Here is a 23,634-nt window from a genome sequence, read left to right on the forward strand (position 1 = left end):
TTTTAGAGATGTTACAAACTGAACTGCTGCTTTGTTGGACTTGAGTTTATGTCTGACAAATGGCCACAGGTAAATAAAAAACCGATGTTATGTTGTTTTTTTTTTATCACGTTGATGGGTTTTAGTTGATTGCTTTTAGTATCGACGTTTTCATCTTCAAAGCTAGATCTATAACTGCCTTCTTTCTACTGCGGTGTGCACTGTCTAGTTTGCAACATATTTGTCTACTAGCTATAGCTATACAAATGAACAAATCTCTAGTGCATCTGTCTACTAGCTATAGCTATATAGCTGCACACACCTCCTGTGCATTTGTCTACTAACTATAGCTGTATAGCTGCCACACCTACAGCTAGCAATGCATCTGTCCACTAGCTATAGCTGTATAGCTGCATTAACCTCTAGTGCATCAGTCAACTAGTGATAGCTATATATCTATCCACACATCCAGTGCATGTCCTCTAGCTATATAGCTGCACATATTTCCGATGCATCTGTCAACTAGCTGTAGCTACATAGCTGCACACAACTCTAGTGCATCTTTCCACTAGCTATAGCTACATAGCTGCACACAACTCTAGTGCATCTGTTCACTAGCTATAGCTATATAGCTGCACACACCTCCAGCTAGCAGTGCATCTTTCCAATAGCTGTAGCTGCACATATCTCCGATGCATATGTCCACTAGCTATAGTTACAAAGCTGCACACACCTACATTGCATGTCCTCTAGCTATAGCTATATAGCTGCACACACCCCCAGTGCAGCTATCCACCAGCTATAGCTATATAACTGCACACTGCACACACCTCCAGTGCAGCTGTCCACCATATTCCCTCCAATGATCGTGACACCGCCCACCTTTCAATCTCATCTCCTGCCTGTTTTAATCAAGAACGGTTCGACTTGACCTTGAATATTTCATTTTGTAATCGTAGATTTTTAAACATAATTAATACCCACGGGAAACTTAACACTGGAAAACTGATCTCTTATATAACAGCAGAATATAATAAACATCAGATAAACGAGAATGGCAGACAAACAAGAGAACTGCAGAAAAAGCAGACAAACACGAGACAGAAAACAGACAAACACGAGACAGATAGCAGACAAACATTTGACAAATGGGAGACAAAAGGTAGACAAACATTAGACAGATAAAAGAGATAATGAAGACAAACACGAGACAAATAAAAAGACAAAATGCAGACAAACACGAGACAAATAAAAGACAAAATGCAGACAAATATTAGACAGATAAAAGAGATAATGAAGACAAACATGAGACAAATAAAAAGACAAAATGCAGACAAACACGAGACAAATAAAAGACAAAATGCAGACAAACAGTTGACAAAAGACAGCATGCAGATAAAAAAAATAAGCAAAGAACTTTCATATCAAAGTGTAAACACATAGCGAAGTTGTTCATTTTCTGTTATAGCCTAGCCTTAGCTTAGTCACTTGATAAGATTAAGTACATTTCTAAAGAGCCAATTTACGCTATAAAAAAAAAATCATCTTTATGGCCGTAGTAAAGTGGTGCCGGTTACCCTTATACTGACCATACTCGTAAGGTCAGCATTTCTAATATCAGCTAAACACTGACTTTATTGGGAGACAGTAGTAAACAAGAATATTCCTATTTCATGCGATCTTTTTTAAAGTACTAATAAAGTAACCCGAATCCAAATGATGTTAGCTCGTACGGTCATTAGAGAAATAGTTTGGTCTAAAGGGGATGCTGGTTATCTGCTGTTCAATATTAGTCTACTCCAGTAGGCTACTCCAGTCGGCGAGAGCCATTTTTAACTTATATATATATATATATATATATATATATATATATATATATATATATATATATATATATATATATATATATTATTTATTTATATATATATTTATATATATATATACATATATGCAGAGCGCTAAATGTTGCTATAGTCTTTCCTGCGTTGAGTGTAGTCACATTGTAAAGTAAATATTTTGGTAATTGGAGTTATAGATCAGTAAGAAAGTATTTTCTGAGTTCTCTTTTATTAAACATTTTTTATATGGTGTTTAAATGGAAGAGGAATGTTACCTAAATTTTTTTATTTATTTACGTTATACAGAAACGCAACCATATTCTATTTCGTAAAATAAATTTTACAGTATGTTTCCTTGTTTGTAATATAAAAATATATTTACAGTACTTAACCTTGGTATGATGTAAAATAAATATTACCGTAATTATTCTTGTGTATGATCTAAAAGAAATATTACCGTAATTATTCTTGTGTATGATCTAAAAGAAATATTACCGTAATTATTCTTGTGTATGATCTAAAATAAATATTACCGTAATTATTCTTGTGTATGATCTAAAACAAATATTACCGTAATTATTCTTGTAAATTATGTAAAAGAACCGATACAATAACCGTTCTTGTGTCTGGGTAACCTAATCCACGAAACAATTTACCTCGAATTGACGGGTTCATGTTTACAATTCTTGTGTTCTTTTCTGCTTTCAACCCTCCGCTGTTTTATTTCGTGTCTGTTTGCACTTAAGAGTGCTATGTAGGATTTTGAACAATCACCAGAGATAGATTTCACTGTTCTGAGTTTAGCTAGAGAGAATGTAACCGTTTGTCCTTTAGCTACTGAGCCCCGCCTGATTCATAATATATGAGAAGAGGGAGGTCAGTGCTTGATGGTGTCGATCTTGGTGTTTTGTGAGATGTGGTTTGAGGGGATTGAGGCTTGAAAATTATAGCCCACTGAAATATACAGGCCATTGAAACATACAGGCTTCTAGAAACTAGGGGCCACTAGAAACTAGAGACCACTGTAAACTAGGGGCCACAGGCCACTAAAAAGTACAAGCCATTGGGAACTATAGGCCACTGAAATATACAGGCCACTGCAAACTATAAGCCAATGAAATTGCAGTCGTTTGAAAAGAAGGCCACAGAAAAATAACGACCATAAGAATCTAGTGTCTCGAGTTCGAACCCTCGGACAGATGAGGCTCGTTAGCTGGAGACAGTCACTCTTCTAGGAGAGACAGCTCTAAAATTAAACAACTTCTGCCTTGTAGTTTGTTCTTGGTTGGACAAAGACTATGGAAGCAAATCCAAAAAGAAAAGCAGGCTGAAATCTGAGTCAATGGCCTCAATGGCGCATAACCAGTTGACACGTATCCTTAATTGTGATGGAGGCGTGGTCGAGTCGGCAAAAAGCTCATGGTTGATAAATTCGAAAAAAGTCTCGAGTTCAAACCCTCTGGCAGATAAGGCTCGATCCCTTCCAATACTAAAAATTAAGAACGAAGAAGAAGAAGAATCTAGTGGCCTCTAGAAACTAGGGGCCACTTGAAAATAAACTCCCATATCAACCGAATTCCAAAGTTGACATTCCCCATTGATCATTGAACAAGCCAGGACAAATTCGGCCTATGTGGCCGAATTAATTTATTTTTATTTTTGGCCAACATTCAGACAATATGTCACTCGGGCAAATCGCATTTCTCGCGTGATAAGTGACACAGTGCACAAAGTTCGCTTGTTGAATTCTTCATTAGTAGCGCCCCTACCCCTCACCCCCAACGCAACCCCCCCCCCCCCCCCAAGGCCACGCCCATGCCGAGTAATAATTGCCACTGACTGGCACACTGATGGCAATGATAAATAAAGCTGCATTTTGTTACGTTAATAACTTTCAGATGAATTGCGTGCACATAGCGAAAGGGCCTTGGAATCTATCTATACACACTATTTTCACAAGACATCACAGATCACACAAACAGAAACGGGATGAGAATAACGCGGTTGTATAGTATTAAACTATCCAAAATGTCCTGCACTAGAAACTAATGTATAATTGAAGGTTTTTTTTTTATATAAGCTTCGTGGACTTATTTAAAGGCAGAGTTTCTTTTAGTCATCTTTCCGGGTAGGCAATTCTCCACCCCCACCCCCTCTTCCCCACCCCCGGAGCACGTCCACGCACGAGGGTAAAAAAAAAAGAATCAAATTTGAAAGAAAATGTGATTCCGCCCTGCATTGAATGAAATTTCAAATGCGCCCCCCCCCCCCCTGGAAATTTCAAGTGCGCCCCCCCCCCCCCGCCTTTTACGAACACAAATACCTGAAAGAAACCCTGTTTGCAGGATTTTCTGATTAGAAAAGCGGATAATTTATATGATTTGGTTGAGAGCAAAATAAACAATTTTCTGCTCCACATATGTGCTCCCTACTGTGTCATGTTGTTAGAAAGTTGAAGATGTTTTCTAGCGAGAGTATGTTTGGTTGTTGGCAATGGGCCTACACATTTTCATGCACATTTCTGGTTTTGTTTGTCTGCGGTCAGTCTAGGGGTCAGTCTTGGGGTCAGTGCAGTCTGTTTTTAGGTGATCACGTCTGTTGTCTGTTTTCACGCTGTAAAATGTCTGTTGTCTGTTTTCATGCTGTAAAATGTCTGTCGTGTGATCTCCATGATGTAAGAGCTTGCGTGCCCATCAAACAGGTCTTCAGGGGCTTTATCCATTCCATCAGTTTACACAAACACACAAACACATACCCAGAGGCATAAACACACACACACACACAAACACACACACAGATGCATACACACGCGCGCGCACATACAGACACACACAGACACACACACACAAAACACACAAATACACACACAGACGCATACATACGCGCGCGCACATACGTACATACAGACACACACACACACCCAGAGGCATAAACACACACACACACACACACGCACAAACACACACACACAGACACACACACGCCCACAACAGCTTGCGCCACCTACTGGATAAATTTGACGATAATCTTCACCAGGGAACAACTGACAGCGATAATTAAGGCACCACTCTGCCATATGTGCCGCGGTCATTAGCTGCCCGCCATTAATCTGTGCCGAGTCCTTGATGTCGGATTAACCATGACGTCACCGCCAGCCGGTAAACAACGACGAGTGCGTTGGTCGACGCTTCTTGGACTGTGTAATTATGTAAGCGAGTAGTTACACCGGGCCATGTAATGGTGTGAGTACTCATTTACCGGTGAGGTAATTGCACCGCACAGCGGGCGTCTGTTAAGAGAGGGTGGTGCAATTGATTGATGTGTGGCGTCAGTGAGCGTCAGGTGAGTATAGCGTGACGTCAGGGAGCTCGAGTGTGACGTCAGAGAGGTAGAGTGTGACGTAAGTGAGCTAACGTGTGACGTAAGGGAGCTACAGTGTGACGTCAGGGAACTAGAGTGTGACGTCAGAGAGGTAGAGTGTGACGTCAGTGAGCTAAAGTGTGACGTACGGGAGCTACAGTGTGACGTCAGGGAACTAGAGTGTGACGTCAGAGAGGTATAGTGTGACGTCAGTGAGCTAAAGTGTGACGTAAGGGAGCTACAGTGTGACGTCAGGGAACTAGAATGTGACGTCAGAGAGGTAGAGTGTGACGTCAGGGAACTAGAGTGTGACGTCAGGGAGCTAAAGTGTGACGTAAGGGAGCTACAGTGTGACGTCAGGGAACTAGAGTGTGACGTCAGAGAGGTAGAGTGTGACGTCAGAGAGATAGAGTGTGACGTCAGTGAGCTAAAGTGTGATGTCAGGAAGATAGAATGTGACGTAAGGGAGCTATAGTGTGACGCGATGTTGGAGAAGCAATGAGGCGAGCCCTGGGTTAGGACTGGTATTTTGATTGAAGGTGTTATATAACTGGAATTGCATGTTTGCAAAATGCTATGGTCTAGCCGCTGTTCGTATGCAGATAGGAGAAATTAGGAGATCTTTTGAAATGTGTGTAGCAATTTTAAGAATTTCTTCATTTGTAATTTTATTTTTACGTTATTTTTATCCCTTTGGATAAATGACAATCAACGCAATGTAACTTAACATCAAATGTAACCTTGTTCTGTAATGTCAACTTTGGTGTTAGTGAAGATGAGGTTAAAATATGTTTCCTCATTATCCCATTAAATCGTCATGCCATTAACTAAATAGTTAATGAAGATTGCGATAAATCTTCTTTAAGTTTCGAGAGCAAATTCCAACACCACAGAGAAACCAGTGTTTCTTCCAGAATTTTTTCTCCGGGGGGGGGGGGGGGAGGGGGGCACTTGAAATTTTCGGGGGGGGGGGGGGGCGGACAAAATTTTCCGGGGGGGGGGGGGAGGCGGTCAGAGTTAAACGTATATATTTCTATATAAATTCCATTTCGCTCGGGGGGGGGGGCGGTAGACTTTCTTCGGGGGGGGGGGGGGGGGTCCCCAAGAAACTCTGAGAGAAACCCAAAGCCATTTTATTTTTATTTGTTTAATCAGTTTTGTTTTATTTATCTTTCACCCAGATGGTGAATCAGGTTAAAAATGCAATTATTATTTACATTTTTAACGTATTTTAATTTTTTAAAACCTGGGAGGGGGGGGGGGGGGCTACCCGGTTAGATGCCTAAAAGAAACTGCCTTCATATTAGGCCGCTCACTAAATCTGTGCTGGCCGGGTGTGGCCCGCGGTCCATCGGTGTAAACAGCAGTGGTTCAGTGAAATAATGAACCGACGTCAAAATAAAGCTTGCAAGAAAGACGTTGTTGCCCAGTATAGAACGTCTGGCGCTTGTGGCGGAATTAGAATGTTACGTCTTGAAATAAACCACCCCGGAAGACAGAGGGGCGGGGTTATGAAATTTAAACCTGTCAATCAAAGTGTGTATTCATGTGCGCTACTTTTGGATGGGTTGTAAATAGTTCGTTCGTAAAAAGTTCGTTTGTAAATAATTCGTTTGTACATAATTTAGTTGTAAATAGTCCGTTTGTAAATAGTTTAGTTCAGTGTTTCTTACAGACGTTTTTCGGGGAGGGGGGCGGACACTGTTAAAAGTATATATTTTCTATATAGATTCCATTTCGTTCGGGGGGGGGGGGGGTAGATTTTCTTAGGGACTGCAAGAAACTCTGGTTTAGTTGTAAATAGTCCAGTTGTAAATAGTTCGTGTATAAAGTGGTCCATTTGTTTACTAGTGTGGCTAGGAGCGGGGCAAGAAGGGCGTGGCTTCAACCAGCTTAGTTTCATGACGAACTTAAATTTGTCTTGATGAAAAAAATATTATTACAGTTATTTTTATTCGGCCAAAGAGGCAAGTTCACGTAATTCACGTAATTCTAGCCACATTGCCAGGACAATTGATTCGCCACTGCGAACATTAGATGCTTAGTTGTCGGAAGTCTCATCGACCAGTTACTTCTCGTCCATTTTAAACGCTCGCCAAGTTGGTAGTCGCTCAGTGGTCGTGTCCTTAGAATTGTTTTCACATTTTTGTACAGCTAGAAAAGAGAACTCACTAAAATGACCTTAGTGGTCAAGCATGGCTGTGTAGTGCTGGTATCCTAGGTGAGTACATATGTCACTAGTCCTGTGTCCAAAGGGTGTCCTGAAAACACACCTCGCCGGAATTCGGTTCCCCGACATAATAGCCTTGGATAAAAAATAACGTGACACAAGAAAGTCTGAGGTTTCTTAATGAAAAAAAAATATTTTGACGGAAATGAAAATTATAATAATATAAAAGAATCACTATTGTTTATTGGTATTTAGTAATAATATTTAAGATTTTTTAGTTATTGTTATTACTATATTGAATAACATTTTATTCTTAACTTTTCCTGTGCCTGTTATACTTTTTAAAACTAAATGTTGTTTAATTCGTGATTAGCTTTTCCTTATTACTTCCTGGAACTGGGATGTAGGGGGGGGGGGGGGAACTGATTGTCCAGGGTATTGTTTTTTCCCTGAGAAAGTTGCAACGAGACTTAACAACGTGACACTAAATAACGGATACATAAATGAAGAAATCACGAGAATTTTGAACAAATACGACTGGAATAGCGAAAGATGAACAATTCCCATTGGTCAAGATCTACAAACGAAATCCCTTGATGTTTGTATTTCACTGAGCGTCTCATTAATGAGCTAAAATTTATAAGACTTTTTGTCCTACATTACCAGCCGTATTGGTAAAGCTGATTATTGGATCACTTCTCTTCCAATCCCTTATCTTGTCCAAGTTTCTTGAGTAATGGCCGTCGCATGACCTGAATATGATATCTTTTATAGACCTTTTAATTGGCTTATATCACCTAACTGGGCATTACGATCTTAGAATGTACACGCCATCACTTTACCGCCATCCATTACATGAGATTAGCATATTAGACATTACACAATACGAATTTACAACCTCCGAGGTATGATATTAGCATATTAGACATTACACAATACAAATTTACAACCTCCAAGTATGACTTTAACACTTTAAATAGCACACAACATTAATTTACCACTTTCTTGAGAATGACTTTTAGCAACCTAAGACCTCACACAACATATTTCAGCACCGAAGACTTTACACAACATATTTTAGCACCTAAAACCTTTGACAACATATTTTAGCACCTAAGACCTCACACAACATATTTTAGCACCTGAGACCTCACACAACATATTTTAGCACCTAAGACCTCACACAACATATTTTAGCACCAAAGACCTCACACAACATATTTTAGCACCTAAGACCTCACACAACATATTTTAGCACCTAAGACCTCACACAATATTACACCTAAGACCTCACACAATATTACATCTAAGACTTCACACAACATTACACCTAAGACCTCACACAACATTACACCTAAGACCTTACACAACATATTTTAGCACCTAAGACCTCACACAACATATTTTAGCACCTAAGACCTCACACAACATATTTTAGCACCCAAGACATCACACAACATATTTTAGCACCTAAGACCTCACCCAACATATTTTAGCACCTAGCCCCTCACCCAACATATTTTAGCACCTAAGACCTCACACAACATATTTTAGCACCTAAGACCTCACACAACATATTTTAGCACCTAAGACCTCACACAACATATTTTAGCACCTAAGACCTCACACAACATATTTTAGCACCTAAGACCTCACACAACATATTTTAGCACCTAAGATCTCACACAACATAATTTAGCACCTAAGACCTCACACACCATATTTTAGCACCTAAGACCTCACACAACATTACACCTAAGACCTCACACAACATATTTTAGCACCTAAGACCTCACACAACATATTTTAGCACCTAAGACCTCACACAACATAATTTAGCACCTAAGACCTCACACACCATATTTTAGCACCTAAGACCTCACACAACATTACACCTATGACCTCACACAACATTACACCTATGACCTCACACAACATTACACCTAAGACCTAACACAACATATTTTAGCACCTAAGACTTCACACATATTTTAACACCTAAGACCTCACACAACATATTTTAGCACCTAAGACCTTACACAACCAAAGACCTCACACAACATTATTAGCACCAAAGACCTTACGCACTTTATTTAGCACCTGTGACCTTACACAACATTATTAGCACCTAAGACCTCACACAACATGATCAGTTCCCCTGGTCCAACATGACGTCAATGACCCAATGATTTAACACCAACATGTACTTCACCAACTCTCTCATCCAATCAGAGCTAGCGGGGGTGGGGTAGTGGTGGGGGTAGTGTACCGGAGAGGGTGGGGGTAGTGGCAGGGGGGAATTATGTCAGAGGTATTACTACTAGATTTATAACCGAATATGGAGTTATTTGCGTGTCAACTTGGGGGAGGGGATGAATAGGATTAGTTTATGATAACTTTTAGAATATCCATTGTTTAGTTGACAATGTGTGTACTTTCCTGTCGTCCATTGTTCAGTCGATAATTTGTGTACTTTCCAGTCTTGATGGAAGTGGGGCCTTTTTGTTACATTTGTTACATCCAATGTTGATAAATAAGGTGGGGTATAGAGTCTAGGACCTTTGTCTACAGTGGAGAATAGAGTCTGGGACCTTTGTCTACAGTTGGGTATAGATTCTCGGACCTTTGCCAACAGCGGGATATAGAGTCTAGGACCTTTATCTACAGTGGGGTTTCGAGTCTGGGACCTTTGTCTACAGTGAGCTATAGAGTCTGTGACCTTTGTCTACAGTGGAGTATAGAGTTAGGGACCTTATTTTTAGGATGACACACGGGTCCCAAACCGAGGCAGGGTAAAGCCACCTACCCCCTGTATGGGGTCACGCGACCCTAGCGTAACCTCTGCCAAAACCCCGACCAAAAACTCCATGTCGTTTGACCAATCGACCGTCATGTCAGAAAAAACACGTGACTTTGGGACTGAAGCCGTTGGTCTAGTTTGTTTTAGCTGCCAGAGTTTGATCAACGCGTTGGTTCGTGAACAACGACGCCGCGTTATCTACAACGACGCTCCAACGCTCTAACCCACCATCCTTCATTCTCACGGGACCTCAAAAAAACAAACAACTGCAGTTGTTTCCATGACAACGGACAAGGAACAAACGTCTGCCGATAACAGGATCAGGTCGTCTGTAGTTCTGGTTTTGATTTTTTGTTTGTTTTAGTATGTCGCCCTGGCTAATCAGTCTTCAGTTGAAGCTGGACTGTACTCTACAGACAGAGATCACATAACATATGGAATCAGGTCAGGATGTTCGATGGCTCATTTTTAAACGCGGGGGAAATAATAAAAAAAAATAAGATCGTGTGTGATAATTCTATTATGAAGCCGTGTTGAAAGGTTTTTAGAAACAAAGGATTGGGTTGGTTATCCGAGAACAAATGCCAAGTTAAAGAAATAGTAAACGTTTTCGTTACATAAGAAACGGCGCTAAAAATAAATCTGACGAGAGATACAGAGAATTGAGATTTGTTTCAATGCCTGGGAAATTTTTTTTTATTATAAAAATCATGTGTGTGAGCATGTAAACAGATAATGAGTTTTTAAATGGAAATTGAAATCCTAATTTTTTTGCTTCTTTGATCTGTCAAAGTTGTATACTAACGAGATTTGTTAAGCTATTGTCTATGCAAGGGTTAGTTCTCTTTGTCAAATTACAGTAGTGATTTGTGTATTGATGGAAAGATTTGAATTTCTTCTTCTTCTTCGTTCTTAATTTTAGTGTTGGAAGGGATTGCCTCCAACACAATTAAGGATTACGTGTCAACTGTTTATGCGCCATTGAGGCCATTGAATTTGCTTCCATAGCATTTGTCCTTTGAGTTTAAATGCTGGTTAAGGATTATTTTTTTGTATTATAGTATCTCTAAAATTGAAGAGTTAGTTAAAATAAACCTTAGGTAAGCTGACACCAGGATTTGATATATTTTTCACGAACACATTTTGAACGGTTTGTGTGGTAGCAACAATCGAAACGTGTAGGTGATGAAAATTTTAGCTGCGTTTTGACGTCAAGATTCCATCGCTTTTATTTGTACTTAGTTTTCAACGTAAGTGATACCTTTAGTTGGGGTTACATTGCTGGTAGCTCAATATCCCCATTGCGACAAGTTGACAATATTCGAATAATGTGTTAATTTCATGGGGCGATCAGTGGGTTTTATACCTTGTCGTAATATTTCCCTATTTCTTTCAGATGTGAGCAAAAAATATTTGTGACATCACTACTGATTTAACATAAGTTTGACTTAACGCTGAATTTTTAAACTATTCCCAGGTTTAGCTTGTAAACATCAACATACAGACATGGGACGACATACTTAAAAAAAAAAGATTATTCGAACACCGAAGCTTCTAGACCAAAACAAAATGGACGGCGGCACTCGAGAGATTCACGTCAGCCTTGTGGATCTCGTGAACCTGACCAACTTCTTCCCGTCTTCAGAGAACCCTGGCGGCGCCACGCAAGACTTGGAACTGGAGTACAACTCCGGCGACAACCTGCTGAACAATTCCTCCGCGGATAATGCCGGTCGACAGTTTGACCTGTCCACGCTGGTCAACTCAGTCCGGTACGACTTGAAACAGTCAGAGCTCCGGCTAGACGAGATGAACGGCACGGTGCCGGACATGTTCCGGCCGAGTACTTTTGAGCGCGGGTTCCTGACCAGCGCCAATGTTGGAATATTCTTGTGCTCTGTTGGGATATTTTTTAACCTGCTGCTGCTGCTGATGCTGTGTAACTCCAGGAAGATGAGGTTCCACTACCTGTACTCACAGGTGAGTCTATAAGGTTTTGTTAGATGTATTCACAGTTGAGTCTATAAGGTTCCATTACCTGTACTCACAGGTAGGTGAGTCTATAAGGTTGTATTACCTGTACTAACAGTTGAGTCTATAAGGTTCCATTACCTGTACTCACAGGTAGGTGAGTCTATAAGGTTGTATTACCTGTACTCACAGTTGAGTCTATAAGGTTCTATTACCTGTATTCACAGGTAGGTGAGTCTATCTATATATATAATTCTCTTCTGGGAGCCGTTAGAAAACAAGCTGCAAGCGCCTCCTTGCAGTCCCCTCTCTTTCTCTCTATCACTATCACTACCACCCCCACCCCACCCCCACATTGTCTGGTGAGCTGTGGTCACGCTTTTTGTTTACAAAGCTAAATGTTTACAAATCGTAGAGCCGTAGAGTCGGGTTTCTATTAGGGGCAGATAATTTAGCTCGATTTTAAACTTACAGGAGGTAACTAAGAAATAACTAAGAGGAGGCTGCTTTCACGGGGGGGGGGGGGGGTGTAGGGTCGGGGTTAGGGGAAAGGGGGGGGGGGGGTTAGTGTTTTAAAGCAAATATTTTCAGTGGCAGCATTGGTACTGTCGAATTCACGAATTATGAATTACTGAAAAGTAGAAAATAAAACAACTAAATAGCGGCGTATGATACGCTGCGGGTCGGCTCGTAAGGTTATATTACCTGTATTCACAGGTAGGTGAGTCTATAAGGTTATATTACCTGTATTCACAGGTAGGTGAGTCTATAAGGTTATATTACCTGTATTCACAGGTAGGTGAGTCTATAAGGTTATATTACCTGTACTCACAGGTGAGTCTTTGAGGTTCCATTACCTGTACTTACAGATGAGTCTATAAGGTGCCATTACACAGGTAGGTAACTCTATGAGGTGCCATTACCAGTACTGACAGGTAAGTCTATAAGGTTCCATGACCTGTACTACAGGTAACTCTCAGGTTTCTCTCTGTATTTCTGCAGCACCACCAGGATACACCAAAGCGTGTATCACGTGACACCCGTCAGACTAGAACCCATTAAAGTTTGAGACTGATTTTTTTTTTCAAAATTCCTGACAAACCCAAAGTGCGTTGAGGTTAACGCAAAAATTCTAACCTAGTCAGGCCCCAAGCGTCACTTGAATGTCAAAGTGACGTGGTTAATTATTCCTCTGTTTCTTACTGCACTTTTAGAAATTAGAGAGTACATGACATGAAGTAACGCTTAGAATATATTGTTTTATTGAAAATTTATCACGGGTTGAAATGGATGATCCTCAATGGATGTTAAATAATGCAGCTTTTAAACACGTCTAACATTTGGGTTGACGAGGTTGATGATTTGTTAACAGTGTTCGGTTTTTTTCTGTGTCTATTTTTGTGGAGGTGGGTTTTTTAAAGGAATATCTAAATAGAATGGATGATGTTTATAAATTATTATTCGTGAGCTTATATTAAGTGGGTAGAGATTGGCATGAAATATGTGGTCTGTGTTTTTTGTGCTATGTAGGTGGTGGTTAATTTAATGTAGGTGGGTAGTAGTTGCCTTATGTAAGGTGGATGGCTTATTGTGTGTGGGTGGTGGTTGACTTAAGCAATGTTGTGGTGGATGACTTAAGAAATGTGGTGGTTGACTTAATTTATGTAGGTGGCGGTTAAGTGGGCGCTAGTTGACTTAAGTGGATGGTGGTTGACTTAAGAAATGTGGTTGTGGTTGACCTATGTGGGTGGTGGTTTATTTTAGAAATGTTGTGGTGGTTGACTTTAAAAAATGTGGTGGTTGTTGACTTAAGTCATTTGGGCCAACTTGCTGCCGGATATATTTCACGTGAATCTAGAGAGACAATGTGTACCGAGATTAAATCTGTCAGAGACTGACCAATCACCTTGGTACGCGAGCACTGAAGCCACGCCCCCCGGCAATCTGCTGGTGACACATCTGACTGCCGTCTGCTAAAAGGTGATCAACCTCAACCCATCCGTCACCCAGAATGACTTAAGTCACCGACCTTTAGAGTTGCGATTGTCGTGGTGATGTATTCACAAGTTAGACTACGACCTTAGTGAAGTGAATGTTTATGGCAAGAGTAACCTGAAACATTTCACCATGTCAATGCGAAAAATCGCAGTTTTCAAAGTTCAGCGTCTAGAGATTTGAATGGTGCTTGAAACTCTGAGGAATAAATAAGCGTTATCGTCTTGAGAGAAAATATCTGAACAAGCGGTCGATGCTTTTAACACGATTTTTTCTGAAATTTATGTTTCTAAAACTAGATGGGCAGATATTGGAGCAGTTTAGGAGAGGAGAGGGGAGGGGGGGGGGGGGGGGGTAAGGTCAGTCAATTTGTGGCACCATTAACAGACAGACGACACACACACTCTTGCACTTAAAGCTCCCTTCAGCTTGCATCACTAATCTTCCTGATGTTATGGACAGAGTTACCTCCGCTTTTTCGGGGGGGGGTGAAGGGCATGAAAAGTAAAAAATAAAATATTGGTTATTGATAATATGATCATCCCACAAGCATTTACCATATCGGCGATTACTAAAACCATTATCTTAATTAGACGGCGCTATTTTCATAAGGTACCCTTGTTAGTGTGTGTTGTCTGCAGTATACCAAGAGTTAAGGTCAAAAACACAAGTTGTATCCGTGTAGTCACTAGCATTGCGTTAAAGTATATGATGAAGTCGGTAGAAACATGAACACTACAATATTAACTTTTGTCGACCATTCAGCAAAATTATTTAATTAAAACAGTTTATTAATGGCAAGTATTATTTTAATACTATCCCGTTAAAGTTATTTATTATTTTTCTTATTTAAACTCATTGTTAATTGTTATTCAATCAATGTAACTTATGCAATACATTCGAAAAGAAGACAAAAAAAAACCTTATTAGAACCTTCGTGGGGTCGGCGTGGTCGAGTCGGTAAAGCTCAGGGTTGCTAAACCAAAAAGTCCCGAGTTGGAACCCTCGGGCCGATGAGGCTCGTTAGCTGGGGACAGCCACTCATCTAGGAGAGGCAACTCCAAAATTAAACAACTGCTGCCTTGTAGTTTGTTCTTGGTATGGAAGAAAATCCAAAAAGGAAAGCAGGCTGAAATCGGAGTCAACGGCCTATATGTGCATAACCAGTTGACACGAATACTTAATTGTGTTGAGGGGATCCCTTCCAACACTAAAATTAAGAACGAAGAAGAAGAAGAACTTTCATGTTATAAATTACGTGACGCTTATAGACGAATCAAACTAACAGTACAGGTACCATTTCATCTTTAATATAGCTCAAACAAAAACGTCACCGGTTTTATGGTCCATGAACGTAACACACTCTGTTTTCAAATAGGTGATTCAAACCCAGCCCACCCAATCCATTATTCATTGCTAAATATAAGATTCAATATCGAACAATTGCACTGCATTTGTCCATTCGATAAACGAATGCACCATCGTCTGCTCATTAGGCCTTGATTGAAATTAAAAGAAAACGGAAATGTTTACACATAATCCTGTAATGAGGAAATTGATATTTAACAAAAATTCGTAATGGAATTTTTAAACTATAAAGATACCCTACAAATTTAATTTAGCAGCGAAGATAATGATATATTACTTTACACAAAAAAATTTTTTTAATGTGTAGTTATGTTAGAAAATTAAATAATTCAGTGATAATTTTTTAAATGTCTGGGCATTTACTTTAAACGTTGATTATTAAACGTTTCAATCAACAGAGACAATTGATAAAAAAAATATAAGCAGCGTTTAATTAATTATATAAAAAATGTGTAGATGACGATGAACTATTTAGAAGACGAAGAGGTGAGTCTGAACTTGCACGTTAAAGTAAATTTAGAAATCTATCTTAGAACAAAAGACCTTCACCTTGTACAAGAAATGATGGCGCAGGACAACGTGTTCAATTTGTGCGCAAGGATATTTTTAGATCCCGTTACAATGTCAAGGTTATAAGGCACAGAAAACACTAAGACTACGACACAGAAAACACTAAGACTACGACACAGAAAACACTAAGACTACGACACAGAAAACACTAAGACTACGACACAGAAAACACTAAGACTAAGACACATAGAACTACAGTGACCTTTTATCACCAGTGCTACAGTGCATCTAGTCTCACCGGTGCTACAGTGCACCTGGTGGCACCGGTGCTGGCGTGTCAGAAAAGGGGCTGGGAGAAAACTTGTAGCACCGACATCCGCCTCTAATCCCGGGTTCAAAACATGCTCAGACGGCTTGGGCGTCACGCGAGTTGGTTGTTGCCCCTGTGTGTAATGTGTTGGCATTAGCGTGATCCCGACGTGACACCGTCATCACGTCGAGTATTGACGGTGATTCACGATTTCATGGCGTTTGATGATGTTTGTTTGTTTAGTTATCGCCCTTAATTTTAATTAAAAAATATCCTGATTTAAATATTTCTTTTAAAATTAAGGAATTTTAAAATGTTGTGCTCAGTTTAAAATGAAATTTAGTTGCTGGTGTGGTCTGATGTAATTTAAAGTCGAATCAACACGCGGGGAGAATTGCGAAATCAGGGGCGGCAATCCTCTTTCGCTGAGCGGCTTGTAAACGTTAATACCTGGGACAGCCTTAGAAGATCGTCGCCCTTTTAACATGCGATCTGTAACTTCATTTTACAACAAAATATAGTTCCTACATCATCAGTCAACCTAGATAACAGGATTTAAAATTTTTGTAAAGTTTGACAATTTATAATTTAAAAAAAAAAAAAGCACATATTTAAAAATTTAGTTTAAGTATCTTCTCTCTTTAAAATCTTTACAAAGTTTGACAATTTATATTTAAAAAAAAAAAAAAAAAACACATGTTTAAAAATTTTGTTTAAGTATCTTCTCTCTGTCTCTATCTCCCCCCCCCCCCCCCCCCCAACCATGCCATTGACCCATTAAGATATAATCTATTGCCGGTCCTAATTTGTTTTTGAACACATGATTTATTCGCGCCTCTAAGGGACATCACTAGCAATATCTGGGATGTAACAGGGCCAGAGGTTACTTGTCTAGACTGGGAAGCTTAAGACAACTCTTGTGAATTTCACGTTTTTATCGAAATTTTTGTGATGAAACTTGAAACATGTTGTAAGCTGATTACGTTTCTAGGGATATATTTTACAGTAACGTGATGTAAAAAAAAGGCGTAAATTTGATTGATATAATTGTTACAAAACACCACTTATACAAAAAAAATATTAAATGTATGCTAGCCTATATATTGGCAGCTTTTTTGTCATGTAAAAATTTAAAAAAAAATAACGAAAAAACTTTATTTAAGAACTGCTGATGTAGCACAAATATATACACGTGACATTAACACCACACGAAAATAATATTTTTGAAACGAAAATCTTCGTGAAAATAAACAAAAACTGATGTACCATTTGATGATTAGATTTCTATGACTGGAGGCTAAATGTGTTTCATTCCACACCTTTTATATAAGAGATGAGGTGTAAATTGATCGCAAATCAATCCTAGAACGGTTTATCTAGAACTGGTTTTCAGATCTAGATTAGCTTTGTACTGGGTAAGATTACCTAATTAACATGAGTGATTTAGTTAAGAAGATGAACAATCTAAATGAATAAAGAACGAGGCGTGATGAGTGGTTTGTTAAGTACAATAATTAAGTATGTAGTTCGTAAAAATTGGCTTAGTGCTAGTCAGGGGCGTAGCGAGGGGGGGGGGGGGGGCGGGGGGTGCGGAACGCACCGGGTGACACAATTTAGGGGGGGGGGGGTGACACCAAGGCATAAAAAAAAGCAAAATATATGGAGAAAAAGTTGAGGGTGGGGTGCAAATCGAAAGTTTGAGACGGGGGGGGGGGGGTGCAAATCGAAAATTTGAAAGTTAGTCCCCGGGAAGGGTCGCTACGCCTCTGGGTGGGGGTGACACCATTAAGTGCTGCACCGGGTGACACCAGACCTCGCTACGCCACTGGTGCTAGTACACGTTAGTCAGGTGCTAGTATAGTTTAGCTAGGTGCTAATTCAGATTAGTTAGGTGCTAATTCAGATTAGTTAGGTGCTAATTCAGATTAGTTAGGTGCTAATTCAGATTAGTTAGGTGCTAATTCAGATTAGTTAGGTGCTAATTCAGATTAGTTAGGTGCTAATTCAGATGAGCTAGGCAGTGGCGGATTAAGGGGGGTGCTGAAAGGGCTGCAGCTACGGGCCCCCGATTTTTAGGGGCCCCCCAAATTTACCACCTAATTGTAACTAGTAAAGGCATTAAAAAAAACAAAAAAAAAAAACCCAAAAAAACATCTACATTGGTCAGAATACAATAGGATATCACATTACGCTTTTTTCCCAAATTTACATACCAGGTACAAGGGGGTGAAGGCGGAGGGAGGGGGGGGGGGGAGGGCTCACTTAATCGACCCATCGCCATCCACCTCAGGTAAAACAATCTCCAGGCGACCGTAGTTCTCTTCCCTGCACATAACAACTAGGTGCGACACTAATGTCTTCCTATAAAATACAGCATTGTTCAAGTTGAGATGGGGAAGGGGGGGGGGCGGGGGGTAACTCACTAGGCCTAACATCAACCGTGGCCTCAGTTGTAACAATAAACAATGGCGAACTTTGACCTTTAAGTATTTTTCCAATTTAATTAAACTGTGAACTCTGTCCGACCCGTTAGGGTAATGGAAACTGGAACCTCTTTTGTTGAGCTTGGCATATCACCCCCCCCCCCACTTCCGGCACGTCCCCAAACTATATCTTCCTCCCCGAAATCCCATTCGGAATTACATTTGTTGAGTCAGTCATTCTTTTGGATTTATTCGCACGGAGTCTACTCAAGAGTTCAAAATTTTTCTTGATTTTCAACCCTCCACCATTATCCAGGCTTCAGACTTTTCAGATAGACAAAGTAATCCTAAAGGCTCGTTCATCAGACCTATATGTCAAAAAATTGCTTGCTGGAGAAAAAACGACAATTTGCAATTTCAGCAAAGAGCCGGACTTTTAATTAGATTCAGCCTTGTTTTTTTTTTTAAATTCTATTGAATATGTCTCGTAACTATCCTAGTGGAGCAAAAAAAACGCGCATTATCGGTGAAAAAAAGAAAGATCGAAGCTGAGCTTGCTGAAAAAACTACAAAACTGCTCTCCTTTTTCAAACCAACTTCGAGTACCAAGGAAAATAGTCACATAGAAAAGGGATCTGCAATTGAATCAGACACCGCCGGGGTAAAAGATGTAGAGCAGGCTCCTACTTTAAAACAATGTGATTTGAAAGATGATACAGCAAAACCCCTTGAAGATAGTCATGCTATATACGACCTTCATTTTTGGCCAGAGCGGGAAAAGATGTCAGAGGCATTTAGAAACTATTGGATTCAACGTGGTACTACACCATGTCAAAACAAAAACGGGGACTTTAAAGAATCGGTCATACAGTTAGAAAGAGAGTCACAACGTCGGTTCTGCACCATTTCTTTATTCACACGTGTCCATGCACGAACAGGAGAACAATTTGAAAGAAATTGGTTGTGTTATTCCAAAACAAGCGGGTGTGTTTATTGTTTTGTATGTAAGCTGATGTCACCTATAGCTAACAAAATGACATCAGGGTTCAAACAATGGAAAAGTGCCCATGAAGTGCTATCTAGGCATGAAAATTCAAAACAACATATTGATTCATTGGCAGCGCTGTGTTCACGAAAATCTACTGGTCAGATTGACAGGAAACTTGTAACGCAATATGAAAGTGAAATTCAGTACTGGAGACAAGTACTTCACAGAATCGTGAGTGTGGTACAGTTTCTTTGTATTCGTGGTCTTCCGTTCCGGGGCAGAACTGAAGAGGTTGGTTCTCCAAACAATGGGAATTATCTCGGGTTGCTGGAGCTGTTAAGTCAGTACGATACCTTTCTCGCAGAACATATGCGGATACACGCCAACAAAGGACGAGGACATACATCCTACATATCTTCAACAATATGTGAGGAGATGATTGAACTTATGGGTCAAAAGGTTTTGTCTGTAATTGTAGATGAAATAAAGACAGCGAAATATTTTTCTATATCTGTAGATTCGACTCCAGATGTTTCACATGTTGATCAACTCACAATCGTTATTCGCTATGTACAAGACACCGGACCTATTGAGCGCTTCTTAAAATTTGTACCAATGTTTTCACACACTGGTTCGGAAATAGCTAATTTAATATTAACATTTTTGGAAGAAAATGGAATTGACATTAAAAATTGTCGCGGTCAATCATATGACAACGCGTCCAACATGAGCGGCAAGTATAACGGCGTTCAGGCTAAAATCCGGGAGAAGTGTGACGTAGCATTGTATGTACCGTGCACAGCACATTCACTCAATTTAGTTGGGAACTGCGCAGCTGAGTGCTGCCCCACGTCAGTTGGGTTTTTTAATCTCCTTCAGAGCCTTTACTCTTGGCTTTCTGCATCTACCCATCGTTGGCATATACACAACAAGCACATGAATGGATTGCCTGTTGCTAAAGCTTTGTCGGAAACCAGATGGTCCGCTCGACATGATGCTGTTAAGGCTTTAAATAGAGGGTATAAGGAAAATATATCGGCTTTGGAGGAGTTAGCAGCCGATGAAAATCAACCTCTTAAATGTAGAGCTGAAGCTGAAGGATATCTTAAAAGTTTACAAAAACTAGAAACAGTAATATTATTGGAGGTATGGGATACAATTTTAGAGAGATTGCAAAAAACAAATGTATCTCTTCAAGAAAAAGGTTTATCTCTTAATACAGCAGTTAATTTGTTAAAATCTGTTCTCCTTTTTATTGAAAGTCAACGTAATGAATTCGCTAGCTTCGAATCAAAAGGAAAAATTAAATGTGAAGTCAAAGACTACACATATTCCAACAGACGACCACTAAAGAGGAAGCGACAATTTGACGAAAGCAAAGTTTCAGAAATGCAACTTTCTCCTAGAGAAAAATTTATGACTGAAGTATTCATCTGTGTGATCGATCACCTAACTACAGCTCTACATCATCGCTTAGATTCCTATAAAACTGTTCAAGAAATGTTCGATTTCTTCAGTGACCTGACCAACCTTAGCACTGGTGACATTACAGAAGCAGCTACAAAACTAATCAACAAATATCCCGATGACTTTGAAGAATGTTTTTCATCGGAGTTGATTCAATTTGCCGAGCTGTTTAAATCAATTCATGGGGGAAAAGAGCAAAACGTCTACAATGATAGCATTGAATTAGAAATGTTGATGTTTTTAAATAGATTCAAGTGCATTCAGAGCTTTCCAAATGTGCACATTGCTCTTCGAATTTATCTGTGTATGATGACGTCTAACTGCAGTGGAGAGCGCTCATTTTCCAAAATGAAAAAGATTAAAAGCGATCTTAGAAGCACTATGGGACAGCAGAGACTTAGTATGCTCTCACTTATGAGCATAGAAAATGACATTGTAAGCTCACTAAATTATACAGAACTAATAGAAGAGTTTGCTATCAGGAAAGCTCGAAAATGTTCCCTATAAAAGTTACTTGGTCTTTAGTTCTAAATAAAAACAACTGTAATAAATGTAAGTATTCATAATTTCTTTTGCATTAGTAAATAAATAATTGTCACTTTAAATGCTCTTAAGTCTTAATGTAATTTAACATTACATTTAATGTAACATTTTTTGTATATGCCATGGCTTCTGTTAACATTTAGCTTATTCCATTCAACCTTTATTTTTGGAAAGGCATCTGTTTTGTGTTGTCATTATATAAACTACGCATATATATATATATATATATATATATATATATATATATATATATATATATATATATATATATATATATATATATAGTTTAGGGGGCCCCGAAAAAAGTTTCAGCCAGGGGCCCTGCAGAAGCTTAATCCGCCCCTGGAGCTAGGTGATAATTCACATGAGCAAGGTGCTAATTCATGTTATCTTGGTGCTAATTCAGATTATCTAGGTGCTAACACAGATTATCTAGGTGCTAACACAGATTATCTAGGTGCTAACATAGATTATCTAGGTGCTAACATAGATTATCTAGGTGCTATCATAGATTATCTAGGTGCTAACATAGATTATCTAGGTGCTATCATAGATTATCTAGGTGCTAACATAGATTATCTAGGTGCTAACATAGATTAACTAGGTGCTAACATAGATTATCTAGGTGCTAACATAGATTATCTAGGTGCAAATACAGATCAAGAGTTGCTAATACAGAATAGCTAGGGGGCATTTTCAGATTATCTAGATTCTAAGAAACATTAGCCATGTGAAATAATCTGCATACAAATGCATGTACATACAATTATTAAGTGCTCAACTTACTTCAGGTTCCCATGAGTATTCGAAACCTGATTCTAAGCCATCTGTGCTAGTTAAGTATAGTGCTTTCATGGACTCAGCCTGAAATGTCAGTACATCAAGACTACACTATCAGTTGTGTTTGTCATACCAAGAGTACTTAATTAACTGATGATTTAATTTTTCATGAGACTTCATTAATTAATTATTTTCTTCATTACTAATTAATTAGATTTTTTTTCCATACAAGTATGTTTATTTGTTCTTGTGACATTAAAATTTTTACCTTAACATTTTTCAAATCTTAAAACAGTCATTAATTTTAAAGATGAAGAACCATACACGGCAGTGGGAACTAAAACAATTTACAACAGTTTAAAATAATTGAAGATCCCAAGTGAATATTTAAATTAATGAAGAAAAGGTCAATATGATGAACGCACATAGATTTGTAAGCTGCCCATTAACATTATGTAGCTAGTCCAAATCGTTCTGCCCTCTTTTTCTTCTTGGCCTCTATGTCTGAATCTGTTGAAGTGACGGTACTAACTTTCAGGCTAGACGGTGTAGCAGAAGCAGCAGTGGGAGTTCCAATTCTTTCAGCTCTTTTTCTTTTTCTTTCTTCTTCATCAGCCTTGGTTAATGATGATGACACCACTGCACCAAACCTATCTGCTCTTTTTTTAAAAACATCAATGTCCTCTCCAGTTGGGCTGGTTAGAGCTGATGTAGGAGATTTGTTGGCACTTGCAGGCAAACCAAACCTTTGAGCCCTCTAAAGATTCCGCACCAAACTTTTTCGCTCTGAGTTTCAGAGTAGTATATTAGGTCACTTTTGGGTCGCATGGTGGAGCCAACAGTGGCGTATGCATGGGGGTTAGGGGGGGGGGGGGGTCATAACCCCTCCCATAGACCCCTCGGTATATATATAAAGTATGAGGGGGGTGCAAATCAAAAGTCTGAGGGGGAGGGGTGCAAATCGAAAGCTTGTCCCCGGGTAAAATTGGACCCCCCCCCCCCTTGAGACGATCCTGGCTACGCCACTGTCTGCCAAGTTCTTAACACCATTTGATGCAGTTACTTCTACTTTCTGTGGAGTGACTGCTATTTGGGGTTCAGGCTTATCCTCATGATTTGTCGCCAGTGTGAT

At 39.4% G+C, this 23,634-nt stretch overlaps 1 protein-coding gene across 2 annotated transcripts in view; it reads left to right on the top strand.

The window, feature by feature from the left end:
- Positions 1-23,634, top strand: part of LOC131934640 (5-hydroxytryptamine receptor 1D-like) — a 55,263-nt gene that overhangs the window by 18,350 nt on the left and 13,279 nt on the right. The window contains exons 2-3 of one of the 2 annotated variants that reach the window (XM_059290709.1): positions 11,625-12,105; positions 12,176-12,197. In XM_059290709.1, the coding sequence (XP_059146692.1) occupies positions 11,717-12,105; positions 12,176-12,197 (411 nt within the window). In that variant the 5' untranslated portion in view covers positions 11,625-11,716. Of the gene's footprint in view, positions 1-11,624; positions 12,128-12,175; positions 12,198-23,634 lie in introns of both variants that reach the window. The other variant, XM_059290710.1, reaches the window with a different exon arrangement.

Source organism: Physella acuta, unplaced genomic scaffold (genome assembly GCF_028476545.2).
Source record: "Physella acuta isolate Inbredline_101_S28 unplaced genomic scaffold, ASM2847654v3 ptg000114l, whole genome shotgun sequence".
Classification (NCBI taxonomy): domain Eukaryota; kingdom Metazoa; phylum Mollusca; class Gastropoda; family Physidae; genus Physella; species Physella acuta.